At 49.8% G+C, this 27,241-nt stretch overlaps 1 protein-coding gene across 2 annotated transcripts in view; it reads left to right on the plus strand.

Annotated features, from left to right (window-relative positions):
- The window catches only part of Ccdc60 (coiled-coil domain containing 60), a 139,121-nt gene extending 123,428 nt beyond the window's left edge, over positions 1–15,693 (plus strand). For both annotated transcript variants that reach the window (XM_046456500.2, XM_058583161.1), the window contains 7 exons: positions 2,112–2,196; positions 4,658–4,729; positions 7,995–8,057; positions 8,496–8,618; positions 10,925–11,056; positions 13,394–13,583; positions 15,315–15,693. In XM_046456500.2, coding sequence (XP_046312456.1) covers positions 2,112–2,196; positions 4,658–4,729; positions 7,995–8,057; positions 8,496–8,618; positions 10,925–11,056; positions 13,394–13,583; positions 15,315–15,452 — 803 coding nt within the window. In that variant the 3' untranslated portion in view covers positions 15,453–15,693. The remainder of the gene's footprint in view (positions 1–2,111; positions 2,197–4,657; positions 4,730–7,994; positions 8,058–8,495; positions 8,619–10,924; positions 11,057–13,393; positions 13,584–15,314) is intronic.
- Positions 15,694–27,241: the final 11,548 nt, after the last annotated feature.

The raw sequence follows: 27,241 nt of genomic DNA on the forward strand, positions 1-27,241 counted from the left end.
AGGCTGGAAAAGGGAGGACGAATTCCTCTTCTCTGAGCGGATGACTGGAGCATGCTGAATGGCATTGCCTGGGAGCCACGGGTCACGGCATCCCCACAGCCTGGGAACGGAGCAGCCAGTAGGTTTCTCTGTGTGCAAACATCCACCCCAGGACCCCCTTCCCCCCTCGGGGAAGCGCCACTTTGAAGCATCTGCACCCTTGCAAACCAGCCCTCTCCTGGGCAGCCTTGAGGAGTCCCGGGATCTGCTCTGTCTCTCCGTTTCCATCCAGGGCTACAAACACAGGGGGCTTCATTTGATCGGCACCAGAGATGTTCAGGGGGCAGGAAAACCCCCGAGTGCATTGAGCTTGGAGCTTAGCATGTGATCCTCTAAGAGCGTGTCCTGTGTGCCAGGTCACCGGGTCATTTACTGTATCCACCCACCCGAGGCTTTGTTGCTTATGGCTAGGGCGGAGGGAAGGGGAGCAGGCAGTTTTTGCTGCTGGGTCCCCAAGAGAAGGGAAGAAAGGAGGTGATGCCCCTCACTAATGGACACACCCTGAGGATTCCAGGGTGTGGTGGGAACAGACAAGACAAAAACCAAGGTCAGATCCAGGGGAAATGGAATCACCTCCCGGTGCCATGGCTCACGCCCACAATCCCAGCAGCTGAGGGAGGCTGAGGCAGGAGGATGGTGAGTTCAAAGCCAGCCTCAGCAACTTAGGTCCTAAGCAACTCAGTGAGTCCCTGTCTCTAAATAAAATATAAAAAAGGACCCCCTCATTCCAAGCCCCTCTTCCCTCTCCTTGTCCATAAATCTGGAGAGACATTCAGGAAGAGGCTACCACCAAAGAGCAGCCTCACACGCTGGGGTGTTTCAGCACCGAGGACAGCTGCCACCCAGAGGACAAGGAAGCCCCCAAGCCCAAGGCTTCTGCATCCTGCAGGTCCCACTCCGGGGAGGGGTCATGAGTTTGCAAAATGTGCATCCATGTAATACACGATTCACTCCCCCATTTCCATTTTTTGCAAAAGACATCGCTGACTTGATCCACATTTCCCTTTTTAACTTTTGCAAACATCAGGGGATCTGTCTCTGGGTTGTCACCACAAACACCACAGCCTGGTGCCTGAGATGACAGAATGTATTGCCTCAAAGCCATGGTGGATGGACGTCCAGCAGAAGGGCCATGCGTCCTCTGAAACATACAGGGGGGTCCCCTCGCCTCGTCTGCCTTCTGGTGGTTGCCGGGAGTCCTTGGCTTGTAGCTGCATCACTCGGATCTCTGCCCATCATTGAGTGCCCATCTGGCCATCTTCCCTCCGAGCTTGTCCCCCTCCTTTTATTATGAAGACATTCGTTTTATTGGATAAAGTGTCCACCATACTCCTCATTAGAACTATAGTAGCTCTATTTCAAAATAAAGTCACTCTCAGACGTACCAGGGATTGGGACTAACCATGTCTTTTGTGAGTCACAACTCAAGCCACAAATGTCGGGTGTGAAGAAATACCTCTGCACCCGTAAAGGTCAACAATATTAAGCATGGAAATGAAAGTCGGGTTCCACGGTGAGGAGTCGGGGGAGCCCCGGGGAGCTGAAGGACACACGCCTGTCTAAGGCCACAGTAACATGGGCAGGAAGGAGGGCAACACGGCCCCACTCGGGGGTGTCTCCCAGGGAAGCTGCAGGTCTGGATTTTCCCGGGAAGCCTGCTGGTTTTAAAAGGTTTGCCTGCCTCTCCAATCAGATTAAATGCATTTGTGAGCAGGGTTGAGCCTGTGAATCACCAGTTTGGAAAATGGAGGCCTAAGGAGATGGGAGAGGGTTTGTTCTCAGGATTAGAAACAGTTCTCTGGGTTGCAGTAGAGTTCAAGGTGAGCGGAGGAGATAAAGAGCAAGCCGGATCCCCCAAGGCCTCCGGGGCTCTCTGGAGTCATGGTGCTGGAAGGAAAATGGAGGGGCACTGATGGGTTTAAGCCAGGGGGAGGCCACGTGGTCAGGCCCCTGCCACCTCTCCTGGACCCCAGTGGGATCTCTCCAGCTCTCTGGGGACTGGGCCCCACCATGCACACTTGTGTCTCCAGGGTCCCCCCCCATCCAAAGGTCACCTCTCATGTTCCCATCAGATTTGCAAAAGCTCCTGGAGATGGTTCGAGAAGACGCCCGGAGGACCGTCATGATGCAGAACGAGATGCAGAGGAAAGCTCCCAGGTACGTGCTCCTGCCTCCTGGGGCAGGGTCAGCCCAGCAGTAATGACATGGACGGCAGCTGCCGGTTCTCGGGCATCGGCTCAGCTCTGAACTTGGTCCCCGGGGCTCGCCTCCCTGAATCCTCACAACCACCCTCCCAGGGAGGTGCCCCTGTCTTTATTTTGCAAATAAGGAAACAGGCTCAGACAGGCTAAGTGACATGTTCCAGGTCCCACAGCCAGTGCACGGTCAGGTCACGACTCAAACACCACCCTGGTCCCTGCTCTGCCTGTTGGGAATCCTGTGGCCTTATGTCCACTCTTCTTATGAATATTCATGAGTATGCAAAGTCCATGCACTCGTCATTAGCATGAGAAGTGTCCAGGGTATGAGCCACCTGTAACCCCAGCTGCTCTGAGGCAGGAAGGATTGCAAGTTCAAGGCCACTCTGGGAAACATAAAGAGGCCCCGTCTCAAAAGAAAAGATAGAAAGGGCCAGGGGTGTGGCTCGGTGGTGGAGCACGCGTCTGGCACAGGTGAGGCCCTGGGTTCCATCTTGGGTGCCCTCATCCCAAGGACTCTGATCTTATCCCAAGAGCAACGGGGATCCTTTGAAGGGTGAAGTGGCTCATACACCAGGCTCGAGCCTGAGGTGGTGTCCCTCGGGTGGAAAGCGGCTCCCTGGGACCTCTGACCTCTAAACTCCTCCAGGAGGAGGCAGGCGGGAGTCAGAGTCCCTGCTCAAGAGCAGATCCCTCTGCGAGAGCAAATTACTTCCTGAGAACAGATGAGGCAGGAGAAGAGGCTCATCATCGCCTTCAGCCTGCTGGGATGCCGGCGATGGCTTATTGGTTATTGTTATTACCATAATTACAGCTCACCCAGCGCTCGCACCAGCCCGCCCCGCCTCTGCTGCCAATGATGAATCTGTCTGCCGCAGCCTGAACCCGCACTGGGGACTCCGGAAGGTGGCCTTAGAGGCACTCAGAGCCCAAGTCGGCCCATAAGGCCCCGCTGCTGCTGTCCCTGTTTGGCCAGCAACAGAGACAGACAGTAACAGTGAACAGCAGCTCAGGGGCTCCGAGCTAGGCTGATAAGAATCCGAACACTGGTGGCCTTTAGACATGTCACTTAGGCTTTTCCTAAACCTTCCAACTCCTCATCTATAAAATGAGATCATAGAGCATGGAAGCATTGACTTTAGAACCAAATATTCTAGGGACACTCTCCCCGCCACCATTTCCTTGCTGTGTGATGTTGGGCAAGCTGCTTTACCTCTCAGATCGGATTGCAATTCTGTCAAAGGAAGCTCTTTAGCAACTGATCCCAAAGGGCTGGGGTGAGAATGACATTATTCTTGTAAAGTATTATGAATGCTATGTAAATAGTGTCTGCTCCTGTGAGTCACTCAAAGCAAAGAGTGAGCTCGTGCATTTTATTTAACGTATAAGCTTAGACCTGGCAGATAGGAAGCGCTCAGTAAACGACAACTGGTAGGGGAGGAGGGATGGATGTTACTTGTATTTCCTACCTCGTGCTCTGTGGAGTCTTTGCTGCACCTTGTTGAGTCAGGTCCCTTAGCTGTCACCAACGCCCCATCTCACTGATGGAGAGGAACAGCCACAAGTGACTTCCTAAAGATCCACAAGGACAAAATCGCACTCGAGCCTGGTTCTCAGGGGACCCATCACGTGGCCTCTACATTCAGTTTAATGATAAAATAACCATGGTTACGGAGCAAGCACCTGTTGAAATTCCCCTTCCTCGTTAATTCCTCCGAGGGGAAAACCCCTCCCGCCCGACAGCGGAGATTGAGTCTCCAGCACAGAGCCGAGGGGGGCCGGCAAGGAAGCCACCGTTCTCCGTCCCATCCCTTTGGAATCTCGATTTCTTTCTTTCTTGCTTCATGCACCAAATCTGCTCCCATCAAGGTTGACAGAGAATCCTGGGGTTTTGAGGGACCCCAAAAGCCAGCCTTGAGCAGCCTGTGGCTTCAAGGCTGGACTGTCCCCCAGACATGGAAGAAGACAGTGTTTCTTTCAAATTTTCTAACGGTGTTTCCCAAATATGTCTGGAGAGCAGAGTCATTTTGGGGGAGTTTGTGGGAAAACACAAATGTCTAGACCTTGGTGTCCCAGACTCTCCAAAGGCAGCCTCAGGCATGTCAAGGGGACGCTGTCACAGGATGCTGGGAATGCTACAGGGCCGTGTGTGTGTGTGTGTGTGTGTGTGTGTGTGTGAGAGGGAGAGAGAGATTTTAGGGGGGGGGTGTGTATCGTTTTAAATGCAGCTTCTGGGGCCCACCCCCAGGCCAGTAGATCCAAATCTCTGGAAACGTGGCCCAGGGTGTCGGCAGGCTCTGCAGTGATTCCTCTGCAGGTGGCCCTGAAGGTCCCCCCTCTGCAAGGACCCTCATCCCCCCATGGGTGCCCAAGAAGCCTCCGTGTTCAGGGCCTCACTAAAGACCGCTCTTGCTTTGCAGCCTCTTGTCGGTGCTCAGACAGACCAAGAGCGACTCTGCCTTCAGGGAGGGGCAGGCCACCCACAAATCCAGGTAGGAAGGCTGCAGCCCCAACAGGGTTACAGGAGCCACGGCAGAGCTGCCCCTCTGCCAGGCCAAGGGGCACGGGGTGGTGAGGGGCCTGGGTTCCTTCTGGTGACCTTACTGGGAGTGAGCCTCTCCATTGGGGGCTCAGGGTGTGTATCTTGGTGGTTCTCCCCAGCAATTGCATCCCATCAAGTTAAAGCTTCAGCTGAAATCAGGAAGGTGTGGGGCAGGATGACCCCACCGATCTTTTTTTTTTTTAACATTTTTAAAAAATATACGACAGCAGAATGCATTACAGTCCTTATTACCCATGTAGAGCACAATTTTTCACATCTCTGGTTGTACACAAAGTATATTCACATCCATTCGTGTCTTCATACACGTACTTTGGATAATGATGTCCATCACATTCCACCATCATTTCTAACCCCATGCCCCCTCCCTTCCCTCCCACCCCTCTGCCCTATCTAGAGTTCGTCTATTCCTCCCATGCTCCCCCTCCCCACCCCACTATGCATCACCCTCCTTATATCAGAGAAAACATTCAGCATTTGGTTTCTTGGGATTGGCTAATTTAGTATCATCTTCTCTAACTCCACCCATTTACCTGCAAATGTCATGATTTTATTCTCTTTTATTGCTGAGTAATATTCCATTGTGTATATGTGCCACATTTTTTAATCCATTCATCTATTGAAGGGCATCTAGGTTGGCTCCACAGTTTAGCTATTGTGAATTGTGCTGCTATAAACATTGATGTGGCTGTGACCCTGTAGTATGCTGTTCTTTGGTATAGACCAGGAGAGGGATAGCTGGGTCAAATGGTGGTTCCATTCCTAGTTTTCCAAAGAATCTCCACACTGCTTTCCAGATTGGCTGCAACAGTTGCAGTCCCACCAGCAATGTATGAGTGTACCTTTTTCCCACATCCATGCCAACACTTATTGTAGCTTGTCTTCATAAAAGCTGCCATTCGGACTGGAGTGAGATGAAATCTTAGTTTTGATTTTCATTTCTCCAATTGCTAGCGATGATGAACATTTTTTTCATATATTTGTTGATTTGATTGTATATCGTCTTCTGAGAAGTGTCTATTCAGGTTCTTGGCCCATTTATTGGTTGCCAACCCCTCTTTTTCAAAGATAAATTTTGTAGCCGGGTACAGCACCACACACCTGCCATCCCAGCAGCTAGGGAGGCTGAGGCAGGAGGATCACGAGTTCAAAGCCAGCCTCAGCAACTTAGGGAAGCGATAAACAATTCAGAGAGACCCTGTCTCTAAATAAAACACAAAATAGGGCTGGGGATGTGGCTCAGTGGTCAAGTCCCTGGTACCCCTCACCAAAGGTAAATTTTGTTCTGCATGTTTGAGGTTTCCAACCTGATGTGATAAGACAGCTAAAGATGGACCTGGAGGACTTCAAACTAAGTGAGACACCCTCCCCTCTTTACTGGGGTGACTCATGATGGGGTGTGGAGGTCTTCCCAGCTCTTTTATTCCTTTAGGAACTATTCTAAGATCCTCTCCAGGTGCCAGGAACCGAGTAGGTATTGAAGCTTCAGTAGCAAACGAAACAAATGTTCTCTGTCCTCCTAGATCTTACTGTGTGGACATTTTGGGGGCCATGGATCCTTGATAGTCTGAGGAAGCCTGCGCATTCCTTTCCAGACAATGTCTAGGATGCAGATTTATAAACATATACTATAACTTACAAAGAATCACTGAGATTTCTGTAGTAACATAGATCACTGTATTGCAACCCAAGTTGGCACATAGTAATCTCTGAGCTTCTTTAGCAACGCATTATATAATAAGATGGAACAGCAGGTCTAATAACCACTGTGATTTTGGATTCTTGTTGAGTGTAAATGATTCTTCAAAATATTTCCCACAATTATAATGCGATATACAAATGCCTGTGGTTTCCATTTCAGTTCAAGGCTAGTTAAAATACACATGAAGTTTTTTTTTCCCAAACCTGCATTCATGGGCCCCTTAAATTCTGTTCAGGCTTAACAATTGTAGTTTAATAGGGGCGTTGAGCATGTCTCGAATAACCCCATAGTTAACCATAAATCATGACTCAAAAGTGTTGCCAAGGAAAAGCAGACAGGATGGAGAGGGGCCCAACCAAGACTGAGCTTAATGTTTAAGCAGAGACCTGAAGAACAGAGATTTGGCTCCTCTGCGAGGTGGGAGTTGGGGATGGTGTTCTAGCAAGGGCATAGCATGTGCAAAGGGCCAGAGGCAGAGGACCTCGAAGGCACTGTGCAAAGACCAGAGTGGCTGAAACTCAAGGAGGAGACAGAGACGGGCACACAAGTCTTGTTTCCCTCTGTTTATCACCAACTAGCTACACCACTGATCTCACCTGCCTCCTTCTCTCTGAGTCACTGTCAAAGCTTTGGAAAGAGAGCCATCTACAGGAAGAAGGTTAGGGCCAACATAGTTCTCCAAAGGACCTATCTGCAGGGCGGGGGCAGTGGAATCCAGCACACAGGCCTTCTGGATATTGTTAGTGAAGCCCTGCTTCCCGTCCAGGTGGGGTAAGGGTTTGTCCGCTGTCGGCCAGACCCAAGACCTCTAGATCCCGTCCCATGGGCTCCTGGAAAAATCAGTAAAGACCAGGACCTTTGCTATGCGGAGGGATCTGAGAGCCAGCCAGGTCTGCTGGCCTGAAGAAGTTCCAACGCAAGGTCAGAAAAAAAATAAGACAGTCTTAACGCCTAGAAGCACACAGAGTGGTCGAGGCAGCTGGCCAAGTTTATGGAAAAAATGAAGGGGAGTAAAGAAGGTGCTAGACCTCGGCGCTCAGGCCTGAGCAGGGCCCGGCATCCCCCCTAGGGAACCTGCCCAAGTGGGTCAGGGTGGTCAGCCGCAGGGGGCGTGCCGTCGGGGCTCACATAGGCAGGCCAGGCGGTGAGGACAGTCCTCACGGGTGAGGACACAGAGGGGCTGGGCTCTGAACTCAGCCCTGTCTGCCTGCAAAGCAGAGTCACCCTGGCACCATGCAGAAGCAGAGGGCAAGGTTGGACCAAGAGTCCAGGCCTTCAGGCCTTGCTCTGGAACCTAAACCAGGGAGGACTGAGGCAGGTGGACAAGGAGCCCCGAGGGCGTCCAGGGCAGCGGGTGGGCAGGAGCAAAGGCCTGGAGTTCTGGAGCCTCAACCATCCCCTGGCCTGGATCCTGGGGGCTGGCAGGAGCCAGGCGAACCCCCTTCTTGTGAAAAGCAGACTTGGGGCAACTTGAAACCATGCCTTGGTGTTTCAGTGAGAGATCGAGCTCCACCAGCGGGGAAAGCCACACCCAGATAGTCCAGAAGAAGGCGAAAGGGTGAGTCCGATGAGCGGGGGGGCAGACTGACTGCGATGGCCACACCCTCCTGCCCCCCCTCCCCGGGGTGATCCAAAGCAGACAGACTCCCTGAAGTCACCGGTAGCACCCAAGGACCAGGGGATCCCCCAGGACAAAGGGCTTCTAGGGAGGCTGAGCCTGAATCCCACAGCTTTTCAAGTCCCTTAACATTGTCTGGGAGCTAGTGACCAGTTGCCTCAGTTTCAGGCTCATTTAATAAGTCCCCAAACACCAGCTCGATGCTGTTGAGGAGCCCAATCCTTCCTACGCCCAGCGGGAGGCCGAGGGAGGCCCGGGGTGAAGGCGGAAAGCCAGGTGGGCGCAGGGAATCCCCACTCCAGACACCTGGGGAGGCAGGGAGGGGACAGCAGGAGCCCTGGGCCCCATCCGCCAAGCCCTTCTTCTGTGTGCCCACAGCCGGGTCCCCCGTGACATCGTCCTCTGCAAAAGCGGGCTCTGCAGCAGCATGAGGGCCAGGTTCTACAGCGTGGCCCAGGAGGCCGGCTTCTGCCTGCAGGACAAGATGGAAATCTTCATGAAGTAAGGGCATCGCTCCACCTGCCAACTCGAGGGGCATTTGTCTGGTACCTGTGTGCCCACCAGGGGACAGGTACAAGGGCCACAGCCCAGTCCCGGAAACATGCATCCCCTCCTCTCAGGGAGTCGATGGTCTCCTGGAAAAAAATTGGGTGAAAATTAAATAACTGCGCCTATAAATAGAGCTGAACACGTTCCAATCACTCCATATGGGAAGAAAGCTGGGCGCCATGTCAGGGGAGGGGGGGAGAGAGAGAGGAGGGAGGAGGGAGATAAAGCGGGTGAGAGAGTGAGAAGAAGGAGGAGGAGAGAGAGAAACCTAACTTAGGTTGGGTAATCCAGCAAGTCCTCTCTGAGGACCCACTGCAGGATGAGGCCCGGGTGGCATCCGGCCAGGGGGCAGGAAAAGTGCTCACAAGGTTCCGAGAAGGGGCTGGGGAGCTTGAATACGGTGAGTCGGGCAGCAAGGGCCGTGCATCCCGCAGAGCCAGGAAGGCCGTCGTTGGAACTTGATTTCAGAATGCCAGGGGCCGCTGCAGTCTCCTCTCTCTGGCAGCCCAGTAGCTGCCCTCCTTCCTAGCCTGCCCCCCGCCCCCCACCTGCAATGACCCTCTGTCACACGGACTGAGGGCTGCCAGGTGACCCTGTGCTCTCTCGTCCGTTCAGAACTGATCAAACGATGCTCTGGGCCGGGGGTTTAGAGAAGGCTGACCCCGGATGTGACCTTCTGGAAGCTCCTGGTCTTGGGGGGAGACAGATGAATAGATAAGAAGCCGCTGCACAGGGCGCTGAGCCAGGAGCTCAGCCAGGCAGAGGGCTAAGGGGACGCAGGACAGGGAGGCCCTTCCTGATCTGGGACAGCCATCAGAACCGTCTTTCTGGAGGGAACAACATTTTCTGTTTAATAAAAACAGATCATTCCAGGGCACTGCCCCGGTCAGAATATTCCAGAGAACCATGGGCCAGTCGTGGGCCTAAGAGGTCTGTATTTGTGTACTGTTTGCCCCTCATGAAAAACCTACAGGGCAAGGGTTGCCTGTAATAGCAACCTATTAGACCACTTTATAGCTGATAGAAATGACATCAGAAATATCTCTTGTCAAAGGTGATCCCCCAAGTGCCTAAACAGTAAAGGTAAAATTCAAACACCGAACTGGAAAGTGAACAGGGAATAGAGTTCCCATTAAAAGCCACAGCAAAGTCCCAGAAGCCAGGAAGGGCACAGTAAGGCAGGAAACAGCCAGCAATCAGGTGTGGCTGGGGCTTGGGATGCTTGCAAGGCGATCAGAGAGCATGACAGAGGCCAGATCATAAGAGGCTTTACCAGCCCACCCATGGAGGTTGAACTCCAGCTCAGAGACTTTGATCATGAGCCAAAGCATAAAGTTCTAGGAGAGAAGGAATGAGAAGGAGGGTGAAGACGCTGGAAAATGTTGTAGGGGCCGAGGAATAACTGGAGCTTGGAAAGCCAAGTCATTCTAAGCGACTTATTCTGAGTAAAATGGAAGCCACCGAGCATTGTATACAAAGAATTGAGGCGATTATATTTATAATACAAATTGACCTTGGAGAAATAGAACAGGCACAAAATGCTAAGGGGAGCGGCAAAGAGATGAACCAACATCAGTTGGTTGAATGAGTCAGACATGAAGCTCAATTCCCTACAGATGTGATTTAATCTTCACGTCTGAGTCCTAGGGACCACCCTCAGCCCCATTTTACAGATGAGAAATCAGAAGCAGGTAGGGGACGGGAGCCAAGGAAGAGGCCAGTTCAGCAAGAAAGGCATTTCAGGACCTTGGAGAGAGCCATGCTGTTTTGCAGCAAAAGCCTCATCACAGACTAAGGCGGAGCTGCGATTCTGCCCCCGGTGCTGAATTGGAGCAAATTGTATCCCATGTTTAGAATTAAGTCAAAATGAACCCCAACCTTATGTATAACTAGAATGCATAAATAATTTTTTTTTAAAGAGAGGAGTAGTGAGGGTTATGAAAGGCCTCAGCCAGGCGCAGTGGCGCCCACCTGTCATCCCAGTGGCTCGGGAGGCTGAGGCAGGAGGATCCCGAAGTTCAAAGCCAGCCTCCGCAAAAGCGAGGCCCTAAGCAGCTCAGTGAGACCCTGTCTCTAAATAAAATACAAAGTAGGGCTGGGGATGGGGCTCAGTGGTTGAGTGCCCCTGAGTTCAATCCCGAGGACCCAAAGAAAGAAAGGCCTCGGGGAGGAAAAGGTGTGTAAGTCGATCTCGAAAGCGGGTAGGACCGTCAAAGGAGGAAGGCTCTGACGCTTCTCCCTCTTTCTCACACCCCTAGGCACCAGGAAGAGAGAGGACTCCAGAAGTTCAATTCTTTCGGCCGTGCCTCCACTTTTCAAAAGGACATGTCCAAGATGCGACATCAGATCTCCTTGGTCAAAGGAGACGCACAAGAAATTGCAGACCACTGGTAAAACTCCCGAGGACAAGACGAGAGGGTCGGAGGGGCTGGGCTGTGAGTGCAAGGTCAAGGCCCATTCGGTCTCTTCCAAGGTGCAGAGAAAAGCATCGCCACCCTAAATTGTCACTGGCCACCAATAAGGTGGCACCCAAAGAGGTTAATTTCAGAGAGCACGAGTCAGAACCCATCAGTTTCTGGACCACGGGGAAGACCACCTGCTGTGTTCTCTGCTCTTACCTTCTGACAGCCCCAGGGGAGGGGCAGGTGAAACAGCCCAACCTAAAACCAGTCTACAGACTTTGAGGTCTATGAGGTGGTCCCCAAATAATTTAAAACCTTAAGGACACAAACCCAGGTAGGAGTGTCCTAGGAACCCTGTGCCCCTGTGCTGGGTGAGGATAAGTGACCAGAAGCAAACCAGTATGGTGGTGCACACCTATTATCCCAGCAGCTCAGGAGGCTGAGGCAGGCGGATCTCGAGTTCAAAGCCAGCCGCAGCAAAAGCGAGGCCCTAAGCAACTCAGTGAGACCCTGTCTCTGAATAAAATACAAAGTAGGGCTGGGGATGTGGCTCAGGAGTCGAGTGCTCCTGATTCAATCCCGGTGACAAAAAAAAAAGCAACCAGAATCAACATGGTGAGTTTTGGAGTCTTATTGAACCTCAGTGGGCACCATGGTCAACATGGTCTGTGTACTTCAAAATAACTAGGAGAGAGAAGGCTGAGTGCTCTCAGTGTGAGGTGATGGATATGTTAAATATGCTTTTGGGGTCATCACACATTGTATACACCACGTACTGGAATGTCCCACTGTATCCCATAGATAGGTCCAATTATTATGTGATGATTAAAAAGCAAAATGAAAGGTTTAAGAAAGGAAATACACACCAGACTGGGAATGCAGCTCAGTGGTAGAGAACATACGTAGCATGTGCAAGGCCCTGGGGTAGATCCCCAGCACAAGGAAAGAAGGAAGGAAGGAAGATCAACAGCCCTCCCCTAAAAAAAAAAAAAAAAAAAAAAAAAAAAAAAAAAAGCAGTATGAATTAACTGATTACTAGACTGAAAGCTCCACCCTACTCAGGTTTAATGAATTATTTTATTCCTACCCTCAAATCCTTAAGGGTACCTACTAACCCCATTTCACAGACAGAGAAACTGAGACTCAGAGAGGGCAATTAATTTACTCAAATTAATAGTAAATTTGATAGTAAGAGGTAAATTTAAGATGTAAGTCCCTTATCTGGCCCCAGTCTGTATGCTCATTTGCAATTCAGAATTAGGGTCCAGTGAACTGGGATATCGTGAACCCCACCAAGATCCAAGAGTAGGATGAGAAAGTCCGAAGATGTACCCCAAATTCCTCCCCTGATTTAATACTGCAGATCAGGAGCTTACAAAGCAGGTCCCTGAGGTCTCAGCAGAGTTCTGGGGCCTTCCACAGTGCCTCATGCTCCCGGGGGATGATGCATATCTACACATAATGGCATTTATTCACGTCTCCTGGTGTAGAATGAAATCTCCATGAGCACAGGGACTTTGAGTATGGGAAGCATGCGTTTCTCACAGTAGGGGTGCTCGGTAATTTTAACCCGAAAGACTTAGTCAATGACTTATCTCAGCACCGTGCTCACCAGGTTGCCGTTGATCTGACTTTACTCTTACTGTGGTGGGCACTTCCCTCCCCGGTTAGGATGCCCAAAGTTTCCAACATTAGCAAAGGTGGCTGGATCCCACCGGGCAGGATCGGCATTGATTTCTCACCGCGATGCCTAGACGTGAGTCTGTCTGTGACTCTCTGTTTCCGTTCCCCACATCTCCCCCGAGGAGTAGAGAGGTAGGTTAGACCAGGGTAGGCGGAAGCTACCATTCCCTTCCTCTCATGCTCATCATCATCTCCAAGGTGAGCACCTCCCGATCCTGAGACTCATCCCTTGGATGTGTCCACACACCCTGGGCTGATTAACCCTCAGGAGAGCAGCTTCAGAATCCTTCAGATTTCCAATCTCCCCCTCCTGTCTTCTAGTTTTCCTGCTTGATTTTTAAAAAAAAGAAAAAGAAAAGAAAAGAAAGAAACTGAACTCAAATGCATCCCTTGAAACCATGTCCTTAGCCATTTTCTAATGGAACACGAGTTGCGTTCCAGCTTTTCCCAATCCTGAGGACAAGCACTCCTCCTGATTCGTGGGCCCTTAACATTTAGGATGGATCAAAGGTCCTCAGACCGAGTCTCACGTTGCCCTGGAGACACTCCATGAGTGACAGAAGTGGTGGAGGAGAATCCACGGGGCCCAGATCCCCCGGCCCCCCGGTGCCCCCTAACGGGCCCTGTCCTCTGGAATTGAAGGTACTTTGACCTGTTGTCCAAACTCCCTGAGGATCTGAAGAGCTTCCGCCCCGCCAAGAAGATCCTAGCCAAACTGCAGAAGTTTGGGGAGAACCTGGACCTCAGGATCCGGCCCCACGTCCTCCTGAAGGTGTTACAGGAGCTGAGAATCTGGGAACTGTGCTCCCCAGACGTGGCTGTGGCTATTGAGGTAACCCCCTGTCCCCTCCCCCCGCCCCCATGCCGTGGTTGCCTTCATTCCGCCATCTGTCAACCCGAAGGCGTTTATTATAAGTGCCGGGGACACAGGGAGCAAGAAACACGAAGACCCCTGCCTCCCAGGAGCCTACGTCCCCTAGAATTACCACATGACCTTGGTTGTTGGTCTCCGACTCCAAGGGACATTAGATTCTACATCAGCGGGGTCCCCTGGAACCTTAGAGGCTTGGAGGACAATCGTCGTAAGAAGCAACTCCAAATCCTGCCACTGCAAGTGTGGTCCCTGGGCTTCCCCTGGGTGGTGGGGAGAAGGGGAAAATCTCAGGCTACCATCCCAGAAGTCACATTTCAGGGGGCAGGGGGTGTCGCATACCAAAAAAAGTCTGAGGAGCTGAGGTCTAAAGTAAACTAGTGGCACCTACCTTAACCAGGACGACAGCAGAAGGTGACTTTTAAGCTGAGACCTGAACCATGAGAAGACAGCACCATGTAGACAGGGGAAAGAGCAGATCAGGAAGAAGGGACACCCTGTGTAAAGGCCACCAAACAGGACCCAGCTTGACTTGGAGGAATTCCTGACCATGCATGGCGATAGCTGAGGTGTCCAGGAGGGGCATGGTTCCACGGGTCCTGGAGAGGTCAGTCCACACCCACCTCTGAAGGTCAGGGTGAGGACTCAGGTCTCTGTCTCAAGGTGCTGAGGAACCACTGAGTGGCTTTCAAAAGTCCTCGACCATCAGAAGTTTCCAGAGCTCTGTTCGCCATCAGAGGCACGAGCCGTGAGGACTCCAGAGTGAGGGGCAAACAGAGGTTTAAGGCCCACCCTTCATTTTATGGGATGGCCTGTGTGCATTTCCATAAGGCGCTCAGTGACTCCAGATAAAGAAGTGACTCAGACGGGGACTTTCTCCAGCTGGACAGGCTTTGGGAATCTTGGCGTCTCCACCCCGGGTCAGCCCTGCCTTCGGATGACCTGGGTGTGTGTCTGTGTAGAAGGGCAAGGTCAGGTGTCCAGGGTCCCCTCCCCATACCCTGCGAGGCTCTGAAAGACTCCGGCAGGCAAGGCTGGAACTACCTTGAGGGTGACGGTCCACCACCTACCTGCCAGTCCTGAGCCACCTTCTGCCTGCCAGCTTGGGGGGTGCATGGGAGAGAGATCCAAGTGAGTCCAGAGCCCTGGCTAACAAAACTCGGCATGCTCCTCCCCAGAGCGAGCATCATGCAGCCTCTGAGAACCCGGATCTGGGGGCTCTGCATCTAGAGTCGACATCAAACACTACATTTTGTGTGCCTTCAACCCTTTCCTGAAAAGCAAGCCCCAAACTGTCACCAATTCTCAAAGAGATCTATGAACCGAAAAAATATAGATATAATAGCATGAGAGCAAGTGACTTTTTAAAATGATACGAAGAAGTAGAAAAGAAAGGGAGAGGCATGTTATCCGGGTTTTCCTGCTCTCCTCAAATCTCCTTGGGTCAAAAGTAACAAAGGGGGCTTAAAATTATCCTGTTGAGCGAGGAGACTGCAGAGAAGGGCCCTCTTCCCAAAAAGATCGGCCCAGCCCGATGCTCCAGGCATTATGAATGAATGAATAGTTAAGTGCATCCTGGGGCCATGCGTCTTGGTGACAAATCTTCTGGGATCCTAGCGGGGAGGCAGGGGAGGGTGGTGGGTTCTAGTTTCCAAACCAAATTCTGAGGTTGCCACTGTATTTGACCCACAGTTTGTGAGAGAACACATCGTCCACATGCCTCAAGAAGACTACATCAGCTGGCTGCAGAGCCGGGTCAACCTACCCCTCAGGCCCCAGAACGCCCTAACGCAGTCTCGGCCTGCAGTGACCAACAGTCCCAGTGTCTGAGGCCAAGCCATGTCCCTACATCCCTAGACCTTTGCGCTTGCTTCCTGCCTGCCCTCACAGGTGCTTGTTAAGATGCAGTAAGATCATCAGACGACTGGCCTCCAACACCCTTCTAGAGTGAGATTCCCACCCCAGCCCCCGGCCCCAACCTCCAGTCTGATTCTATCTACTTCTTCTACAGATTCCTTCCCCCCTATTCCTTGTCCACAAATTTGGGATAATAAAATTGACCTGGGTCTTTGATGTCTGAATGGGAAAGCGTTGGAGCTGTGGGATTTGGGTACAGTATTCAGGTCCTAATGATAATCATAGTGACCGTTTATTGAGCTGCTGTTATGTAACAGGCCCCGTGATAGTGCTTGGCTTAGAGGATATCATTGGAATCTCACAATAATTTGGTTAAGTAGGAACCCAATTCACACCACTGGGATTAGAATGTATTTCTCAACATTATATATACCATCTTGAATGAATGGATGGATAAATGGATGGAAGGAAGGAGGGATGGATGGATGGATGGATGGATGGATAAGTGGATGGATGAAGTGGATGAATGGTGGATGGACAGATGGATGGACGGACTGAGCATTCCCCAACAAGGCAAAGGTATGCAAGAAAATCTTAGCCATAAGCATAGTCATCTATTTTCTGGTGGTCTTGGTTGCAGGACAAAGCTTATTTTCAAGCTCATCTCACAACGTAGCAGGGCTCATTGCCTTTTAACCTCTTTCTCATCTTGGTCTGTGCTCGCCCACCTTCTCAATAAGTTACAGGAACCATAGGCCTTTTAACTCTCTCAGTGATGTCAGAGCCAAATAATCAACCAAACAACTGGCCTTGGTTTGCAGTTGTCACGGTTATCAGAGCATTTGTCGAGTCTGGCCTTCGACCTCTCCCCTGGACAATGGTCAAGTGGGGAGAACTGGAGAGACACCTCAGTGCCAGCAACATCTCGCTCCCCCACTCACCTGCTCGGTCACATACTCGTTCATTATGGACATTTATCAAGAGCCCAGTAGGCACCAACCGAGTTCGAGGCACAGCAATGAACAAGGCAGACACAATCCCACTCTCGTGGCGTTTCCATGGAGAAAGACAAGTCAACTAAATGTGCAGATGGGTCACATACATTACACACTCCCCACGGAGCTGCCCCGTGTCTAAAAGAACACTGTGAGGAGCTATTTTCTGTGTAAAGAGTTGGGATAGTCCATAAGGAGATGGCGAGATTCAGAGACTGTAGACATCTGTGTAATAAATAGGCATTTGAGTGAGAGGAAGTAAGGAAGAAAGGAGATCCCCACCCCCCAAAAAAATGCAGAAGAAGTGGAGGAGAACAAGCAACGTTAAGAGTGAGCTGAGACCTGGAGAGACACCAGCCAGGTCCCCTGAGAGTGGCTGACAAAGGATCTCTAAGAACTACGGGGTGGACCAACCCCTCCACCCCATCACTTGGACCTTCAGTGATCTCTGCCACACACCTAGGTGTCTCCTGGGGGTGAAGCTTTGAAGAAATAAAGGAAAGGGTGGGGGCGTGTTCTAACCCTGGGGAAGGGCATGAGGGACCCAGAGCAGGAACTGAAGGAGCCAAGGTCGGAGAGAGTCCTGTTCAGGAGCACACTAGATTTATAGAAATCTTGAATGTACATTTGACTTCCCACTCAATATGAGATGGAGACTCAGCCAAATGGACAGTTATCTCCAAGGTCAGGTGACCATCGCAGAACCAGTTCCACAGTGTCAAAGTACAAGGAGACCCCCCAGAGACTAGGAAAGGGGGTGCTGACTGCTACCTGAGGTGTGAGGCTTTTGAGAGGAAGCGAGGATACCTGGAGATGAGTGGGGGTCGTTCTGAGGAAGAAGGCTGGGCAGGTCGAGGAGGGAAGGATGTTCCAGGTGAGGGAAGAGAATGTCAAAGTCCTAGCATGAGAGACTCGGGAGCTGTTAGCGGAGGAACTCAATCAAGTCCTGCTGGACGACGTTGCAGATTAGAAACACAGGACAGAGGGAGATGAGGAGGAGAGGAAGGAAAGAAAGGTATAAAGAGAATAAGAGGAGGTAGGTTTTAAGCCTATTAAGTTGGAGATGCCCGGGGGACCACTGGGTGGAGGGCTGCACAGGTGAGGAAACTTGACCTCAGCACCCCCTCAAGATGGCTAAGGTAAGAAGTGAGAGGAGCGGCCAAGGGAGAGAGGGAGAGAGGCCCTTGAGGACACAGTCACATTTACTGAAAGGCCACCCTGTTCCGGACACAACGTTTGACACGGGTTATCACATGCCACTCCCACAACCCTTCAAGGCCAGGCTCTTGTATTTTAATTTTTAACAGATACATAAAAACGTAAAAATCAGAGCCGGTCACAGTGGCGCACACCTGTAGTCCCAGCAACTCGGGAGGCTGAGGCAGGAGGATCTCAAGTTCCGGGCCAGCCTCAGCAACTTAGCAAGAACCGGTCCTAAAATAAAAAATGAAAAAAAAAAAAAAAAAAACCGCTGAGGATGTAGCTCTGTGGTAAAATACCTCTGAGTCCAATCCCCAGGACCGCAAAAAAGAACCAAAGAAAGAAAGGGAGGAAGAAAGGGGTATCATGATGTTTTTATACATGTACACATTGTAAAATGTTCTGATCAGGGAAAACATACCTATCTCCTCTAATGTTATTACTTTCTGGCAAAAAAAAAATGCAAAACCCTTCTTTCTAGATTTCTGGAATACACAGTGTGGAACGGTATCTAGAGTCACCCTACCATGCGACAGCACAGCAGAGCTTCTTCCTCCTATCTTAGTACCTACGCATCCATCAACCCTACCCCAGCCCTCCCACCCCCCACGTCCAGCTTGGCTGTGAATCCCCTACAGTTCCCGGCTACCCCTGAGCCCCAGCTCTTGCTACTATAATACAAGGAGGTCATGAAAGTTATCGTGCCTTTGGAATCGTGCCCAAGGAGTGGCTCTAGCAGGGTGGCTTTTGGGCATTGCATTAACTCACGTTTGAACTGCTTCCAGTTCTCACGGTGTCTTCCCATCTGATGTTTACAGTGTCTCTCCGAGGTGGGCTCTAAGATAATCCCCATTTTGTAATTAAGCCTATCGAGCCTTAAGGTTGTTTGCTGGCAGCCACATACAGGTAAGTGGCAGAGACCAGTCTAGAATGAGGTCTGTCTGTCCAGGACACAAGATTTACTCCACCCGCCTGCATGGCGCTTTCTGAGCCTCTTGCTCAGAGCTGTAGCTCCATCTAGTGGCCGCTATTAGTATTTCTTCCCCTCAGCGCCCTTCAGTAAAATGTAACCACCCTGACAGAAAGAGAAGGCAATTGTTAGCAACAGCAAGACCTGCTCTGCTTGGACAAGAAGAATTTATTCAAGCAAAGGAGACTTTAATTACAAATATTTGGGGGACTAGATGGTGACCACACATCATCATCTACCATTTCTCAGGCTCAAAGAGTCACAGGGAGAAATATTTTTGCTATGAGTCTCTTCTTTAGATTTCTAATTGAACACCTACTATATGGCAGGCCGGGTCTGTGTTAGACTCCCCAGGAGTCTGTTCTCCTGCTCTGTGCCTTGTGTATCTTTCCAGGGATGTTCTGTTCACAGGCAAGCAAAAGCATCTTAAATTAATTAGCTAATAAATTTAAAGCATCTATTATGTACTGACTGTATGCCAGGTACTGCTCTGAATAATTTGCATGTCAATCTTGGTTTAACTTCAGCACAACCCTATAAAATAGGTAATATTCTGATCCCTGTGGTGTAGCAGAGGAAACTGGGGGTACAGAAAAGTCGAGAAACCTAAGCTGTTACATGTAGGGTAATGTCGGGTAAAAATTTAATGCATGAAAATGTTCTGAGCGCCTCATTAGTTCATTCACTAGTCGAGTCCTTGTAACCAGCATTACTCTGTGAAATCAGCGTTACTCTACAAAGCCAAAGCTCAAATCCCGGTCATCTTGAGGTTTTGCAAAACGACTTCCTACTTAGCTGCCTCTCTGCTTATTTAGATGCTTTGCCCTGGAGGTTCAAATGGACCGTGTTGGTGGGGCTCAGAGTCATAACTTTAGTGGTAATACATCTCAAAAGCCTTTTACATCTTTTGAAGGATAAGTATATCCATTAGCACCACGAGAGCATCAGAGCAATCCTCTGAGACGGGACGAAGCCGATCTCACACTTCAAAGATCTGACACACCCAGGAACTCGAGACCTGACCTTGGTCCTCCGACTCTGGAGCTTTCTCTGTCACACTAGGTTGGGAGGCCAAAGAACCCAACCCAGGGACTCTACCAAAGCACCCTGGGAGGACAAAGCTCCCTTAGTTTTCATCTCAGAATAGCTTCCCCCTCCCATGACACACAGAGAGTTGTTTTAATCTGTCTCTCTAATTAGATGGAGGCTCCAGGAGAGAGGTAGCTACCTTATTTACCAATGCACTACCAGAACCTATCACAAGGCTCCTGGAATCAACTGAATGGATGGATGAAAAGATGGATGGATGGACAGATGGATGGATGGATGGATGGGTGGACGGACAGATGGACAGATGGTTGATTAAATTGATGAGTATATGAATGAATGGATGTGTGTGTACATGGAAGGATGGAGGGATGGTTGGACAAATGAGTAAATGAAGGGATGGATGGTTGGTTGAATGGATGAGTATATGAATAAGTGGGTGTATAAGTAGATGGGGGATGGAGGGATGGAAGGATGGGTAAATAGATAAATGAATGGATGGGTGGGTGGATGGATGGGTGGACAGATGGTTGGTTGAACTGATGAGTATATGAATGATTGTATGTGTGTGTAGATGGAGGATGGAGGGATGGAAGGATGGATGGAGGGAGGGAGGGATAGATGGATGGGTGGATCAACGGATGGATGGATAGATAAATGGATGATTGAATGGAAGGATAGATGGATGGGTGACTATAAGAGAAACCAAGAGGAGTCATTGTCAAGGTCATTGGCCTCATGGAGATTCCCCAGATTCCCACTGCCTTCTGGGAAATAGAGATATCCATGAAGCTGGTATATATATCAGATTGTCCCTTCTGGTGGGGATCAATGGTATAAGAAATAAGACCACAGCCCCATGTCCTTAAGCAAAGCCAGCACAGATAGTTCTCCCAATGACCCACCAGGTCAGTGAGCACAGAACCAAAGGGTTCCTTTTCCCCTTAGACTTCTCAAAGTAGAAGGTCTGCTTTCAGAACATCCCACTTAGGCCTCCCATCCCTTGCCTTAAGCCAACAAATGCGCCCCGCCCTTATCTCAAGCCACTCTCCAGGTTCGGATGCCCTTTGAGATGACACCCATTACTGCTGGTGCCACCCGTCAGCCGTCTCTCATTCTTCCTTGGCTATCAGTCCTCACGTTGTCCAAGTGTCCGCTCCTTCCCGTGGGAACCAAGGTAAATCTTGATGGGTCTAATTCCATATGGAAATTGCATTTCCCAAGCTAGGATTGGCATGTGACCCGGGTTTGCCAAAGAGATGAGAGACACCTGAGAAAAGTTTCTCTCTTTTGAAAGATGGATGCAGGAGGAAACAGCCATGGGATTTACCCTGCGTTGTGCAGGCACCTTGCTGACAACAGGGGGCAGGTTTAAGAGAATGTCCTCGGTGGGGACCTATCCTAATGGGCAGCAGTTCAGCCTCTCATCGCCTCAGACAGCTGAGTCTGGATTTTCTACCACTTGCCATTGAAGGCACCCAGTTGTGGAAACTCAGAAGAGCAGCATTCTCTCTCGTCTCCCCCAAGAAGCATCTGCTCTCTTAGCAGCCCTTTGAATGCTGACTCCCTTTTCCACAAATCTCAGAGGAAGCCTTGTACCCTTTTGAGCAAGATGTCATCACGTCAGAGAGAATCCAGATTGGCCGTGCGTTGTGACCTTGGGAACAGCCCTGAGTTTATGCTGATGAGGTGACCCACAGAGAGGCCCAAGATTTAGTTTGATGTCAGGGTCGGTCACACCCAGAAGATCAACCACGTGATTAAGGTCAATTCAGGTAGGAGATATCCATTCATCCTGTCCTTGGGGGAGAGGAGAAAGACGGGAGGTCAAGTTTAGTCCCGTGGCCAATGAACCCATCAAGTGCATAATGAAGACTTTGTAATAATTAAGGGGGAAAATAAAAGCCCCGAACATCCGGAGCACCAGGGAGCTTCCCAGTTTGGTAATCACACACCAATCTGCTTGCTGGGACACTGACACATTCTGAAAATCTGGACACTTCATGTTTGGGATGCTCCCAGACCAGATCCCATAAAACTCTTAATTTGGATGCTTTTGATTTGTGCCCTTAATAATAAAACTAATCATCGGCATGGTGTTTTGCTGAGTTACGTGAGTTGTTCTAGTGAGTTGGGAATCTGAGGAGCTGGTGGGAATGTGCTAGAATCCTAGGCTAAAGACCGGACTCAGGGGATGTGACAAATCCAGCCACTTGCCCCCCAAAACCAAACAGAAGAGGTAATGGTGAAAATCAGGACAGGAACTTGAATCGGTGCCACTGCAGCCAGGAAGACAAGGGATCCCGTCCTCAGCCTGTCTTCCAGGGACTGACAATGACTTTGAGGTTTCTTGGTAGAAAGGGTTATGAGGGCCAGGGCTGGGGGAGCTTCTCACAGCTGCCAATGCAGGTGATCTTGATCAGGTGTGGTCTGTCCATCAATTGCCTCAGGATCGGTCAGGTATGTCCTTGTCCAGGTTCAGACAGGTGCTGTCACCTAAGGAGATACCTTGGACTTGTCACAAGATGTTTATCAGGTCAGATCTTGTTCCTGGGTTCCAAGGTGACCCTGAGCAAAAGAGACACCTGCAAAATGGAGGCAGAGATGTCAAGTCTTTAATCCGGCTTTCAGCCACCATTGGACATGGCAGGCAGGAGCAAAGTCCTTGTCGCAGGAGTCCCTGAACTGTAACCAGCTGGTCAGAAGTCTAGGTGGCCGGGGGACATCTGACCCTGTGGAGAGTGCCTTGAAGACATCCTTCCGGGGCACTGCGCTCTTAACCTTGAGAGTTGATCTAAGGCTGGGCAGTTTGCATCACAATGGCTTTGCAAGAAGAAAACTGTGATCCAGATAAAGTAACACAGACTCCCAACCCTATGACTGAGCCTCTGGCCCAAAGAAGCCCTAATTCAAAGGTGCAAAACAGCCCGTTTGTACCTGCCTGCTCCCTCTTCTTTAGGAAGCAACCTCACTCCCACCCCAACACTCATTCCCTGTGGATTCCAACCCCAGGCACCGTTATGTGACCAAGACCTGGTCAGTCCAAATGGCTCACTTAACATAATCCAATCAAACTCACGACTGGAAGAGAGAACAGGGAGTATTCTCTCTTGCTGACTGTAAGATAAAACAAACTGAGGGATTGGGGGAGTCACCACACAGAGACACAACCAGCAAAGAGAGAAAACCAAAGCTGATCCACGCAGCCAGAAAGAGGTCAAGTCTTGGTTACATCACCTGAGCAGCAGGAGCCAGCCAGAACTTTGAACCGTTCAGTTATGGGAGCTAACCAATTCTCTTTTCTGCTTAGGCCAGATTCCATGTGATTTCCTTCCTTTGCAATAAGATGCCTGATTAATGCAAAGGAGAAAACCAAAGGATCTGTGTGTGAGCACAGCTAAGTTCCAGATGCCCCTGAGGAAAGCCCCCTTCCTCTAATAGGTCTGGTGAGACAGCAGGGGAGAGAGTCCTCAATAATAGACGGTGCAGGTAAAGCGAAGAGGAAATCCTGAATTAAACTTACAACATCCATCAGGAGAAAAGGGAAAGGCTAAGAATGCAGATGTTTTATCACTCAGTTATGCAGCAGGTGTGAAAGTGCCAATTTGGATTTAAAAGAGCATGAAACCAATGCGGGGGGGGGGGGATTGTTATCAGAGCCAACCCTTATGTATCTGCCTCTGTGGAACGAGGGGCTGGATAAGTGAATTTCCTAGCTCAGTGGTCTCCAAAGTCGGGGGTGGTGTGCAAATCAGCCCATTAGGGAGCAGAAGAAAATATTGGAACATATATTTACTGCTATCCTCGTGGAAGGGTGCTTTAAACTTTATTGGTAGTTTAGCTGCAGATTGACTCTGACACCCTATTTGGTCTATACTGAGAATGGCACCATCTGTCGGGTATTCTTCAAAGAAGGAAACCCAAGGGGAAAGGAGAGTTTCTCCTTCAATATGAAGGTAGGATGGTTTAGATACGTGGTGTCCCTCAAAAGCTTGTGTGTAAGACAATGCCAGAGTTTTCAGAGGTGAAATGATTCCATTTTGAGAGGTATAAATTCATCAGTGGATTAATCCACTGGTACATCTTAACTGGACAATAACAGTAGGCAGGTAGGGTGTGTGGACAAAGTAGGTCACTGGAGATATGCGTTTGGGGTATATATGTTGTCCCTGGTGAGCTGAGCTCCTCTGCTTCCTGGCTGTTGTATCCTGAGCTGCTTTCCTCCACAACACCCTAACGCCATGATGTTCTGCCTCACCTTGGACCCAGAGCTATGGCGTCAGCCAACCATGGACTGAACCTCATGAAGTCATGAGTCAAAACTAACCTTTTCCTCCTTCATTGCTCTGGTGGGTCTTTTGGTCACAGTGACAAAAAAAGCTAACTAAAAGTGAAGGGGGTAACGAGGTCATTCTTGTCTTCTCCTCTTGAGTCTGGCTTCCCATAAAAATAGGTCTTACTTCCTCAGTCTACAACGCCTCGCCTTAAATCTCCTGCCATATTCATTACAGAGTGTCATGTATGTCTGTGAAATCGGCATTGCCCTCTGCACCCCAGCAATGCAGTCAGATACCGTGGTGCTCAATGGTCATTGCTCTCTGCACCCAGGATGCATAACTTACCTTGGTACTCAATGGCCCCAGAGGCTGCTTTTCTAATCCTCTCTCCTTCCTCTCCTTGGGTCTCTAGGATGTCTCCTAGAAAAAAATTGATGCTGCAAAGAGAAGCAATATGCTAAACTTGTTCAAGAGAAAGCTGCAAAACTTTACACAAAATTTCATACATACACACACACACACACACATGCATGCATGCATGCACGCACACACATATCTCCAATGGAAATTGGGACACAAAACAGCAACTTCCCTGTTCCGAAAAACTATTATGCAAGTCACTTTTCAGGACACAGGCACAGTGTCCTAGGACCTGACTAAAAGGACCTTGAGAGCCTGGAGGAACCAAAGTCTCCAACAAGCCTAGCAGAACCTTGAAGAATGAGAAAAGCGCCTTCAGGGCCTAGAATAAAAGTAAAGAGCTGTGGTCAACAGTGCAGGATGGACCCGAATAGTCAGAACAGCCAATCAGAGGCCGTGTCCCCTTACCCCGGGCCACTGAAATTCCTTTGCCACTGGGACATGGGGAAGACGGATCTGAGCATGTCTCCTTGTCCTTGTCTGTCCACCTACGACCAGGCTTTTCCCAAGCCCTTGCTTGGGATCACAACTCCCCATTTAGGGTCTGGATTTTTGCAGTGCTGGGGTGTAGCCCAGGGCTGTGGCATGCCAAGCAGGGGTTCTACCACTGAGCTGCATGCCCACCTCACTGCTCCCAGTTCGCTGGCCACATGCCCCAGGGCTGAGGCCACAGAAGGCCCAACAGTCAAATTCCTTCGTTCTTCCCATAGAGTGGCTCTTCTGATCACATTCTGATTGTCTCCCCCACAGTAGGGTCGAGGTGTCAGGGGACTCAGAGAAGCAGAGAATCCACCCCAAACCATTTTTACTTGGGGTAACACCGAGACACCACCACCCAGCCTTGATTAAGCAGCAGCTGCGTCTCACTGCAAGCAGCCCCAGCTGGGGAGAGAATGGAAAACGACGTACAAAAACAATAAATGTGGTGCTTGTTTTTTTCCTCTTTATATGAGCTCGTAAGAGGATTCCATTACACATGCAGCAACTCGAGGGCATTGGAAATGTGGTCTCATTGACAAACATTTTATTTATACTTTATTATTTCATGAACCACTGGTTGCATTAAAGCAGGATCCATTATCCTCCTTCTCTCTTCTTCAAGTTAATATTGTTTTGTGTTTCCAGAAAACTCACCAGTGAAGAGTAGTAGCAGGAAAGCCGGATGAGCTCTTCAGACGGTAACAGATTCAGTCCTCTTCTCTTCCACAGCCTCAGTTTCCCCATCTGTAAAACGAGAGAGCTAGATTATAAGGCCTCCAAACCTACATTTCTACCAAGACCCAGAAAGTGATACAAATCAATGAAGAGATTTGGTAGAGTATAATGTGTCTCCTGTTTGACAGGCATTGGGCAAACAAGGTACTAGAGACAAAGGGATAGATAAGCCATGGTCCCTGCCCTGGTGAAGCACTTGGCCTTGTGAGGTAAGCAAGCACATACAAATGCATTAATCAGCTTTCCATTGCTATAACAAAATACTTGAACTAATCGGGTTATAGAGATGAAAGGTTTACTTTACCTCCTAGTTTGGGAGGTTCAGTCCATGATTGATTGTTGCTTTGGGGCCCGTGGTGAGGCAGCACATCATGGTGGGGAGCACACAGTGGGGCAGAGCTGCTCACCCATAGCACCATCCAATATGGCAGCCTCATTAGATGCATGTGGCTAGCAAGCACCTGCAATATGGCCAGGGTACATTGAAATGTGCTCTAAGTACAAAGCACACAAGGGACACTGAGCACCAAGTATGAAGAAGGGAAAATGTAGACTATCTTGTTTCATACAAGATGATGACACATTAATATGTTAAAATTAATTTCTCCTGCTTCCTTTTACTTTTTAAATGCGACCAGGAGAGAATTTTGAATCCCATATGGGGGCTCACATCATAATACCATCAGAGCTGAGTTAGAGGGCCTGAGATTGAAGGAAGATCAATGAGGAGACATCGAAATGTCAGGAAAGGCCATGAGGTTCTGAACCACGCAGTGAGATGAAAACAGAGAATCAGAGGGAGACAGATGCAGGATTTTGTTGTAGGGCATAATGATTCAAATTCTAGCTCTGACATTTACCAGCTGTGTGACCTTAGGCAAGTCACTTCACCCGTCTGTTGTGCCTGGTTTCCTCATCTGTGCCAGGTGGATAGTAGCAGTACCTGCTTAATAGACATATTGTGAGTTAACTAAATGAGTTCGGTCATTGATTCCCATACTTGACTGCCAACTTGATTCACCTGGGGAGATTGGAAACTTCCAGTGCACAGAGATTCTGATTTCATTAGTGCAGGGTGTGACCTGAGCATCAGGGCTTTTAATTACCCAGAAGACCGATGAGCAGCAAAGTTTGTGATCCAAGGAGTTAGGATCAATGCAGCACCTGGCATGGGTAACCGGAATGTGTTTGCTATGATTCTACTTTATTTAAAATGCACAATGGACAGCCTACTATGCGCTACTAAGTGCCACTGCAGAGACAGGACATCTTCCAAATGACTCACGGAGCTCACAGTGACCGGTTCACCATGCCCTCCCCAGTGAGTACGGGTGGGCCGACTGGAGATGGAGCTCTGAGCTGGCAGCTCCTTCAGCAATTCCAACTTTTTGAAACCTCGGCTGGTGAAATGACACAGCCCGTTTCCCAAAACACTTAATTCCAACAGCAAGGCTTTAGTATTTGGCCATGTGCAAAAAGAATGTCATTGAGCCCTGGAGCCCTGCACGGGTGTCTCCCAGCTGGAGCTGATGGGAATGCCCAGATCTCGCCCAGGCTGCAGGGAGAGCCCCTCACCCTTTGTCAAAAGACAAAGGTAAATGAATGAAATCACAAGCACAGGCCCAGGTGTGGAGGACA

The sequence above is a fragment of the Marmota monax genome, unplaced genomic scaffold (genome assembly GCF_021218885.2).
Source record: "Marmota monax isolate L192 unplaced genomic scaffold, Marmota_monax_Labrador192_F-V1.1 WCK01_AAM20220418_F8-fsc00185, whole genome shotgun sequence".
NCBI lineage: Eukaryota > Metazoa > Chordata > Mammalia > Rodentia > Sciuridae > Marmota > Marmota monax.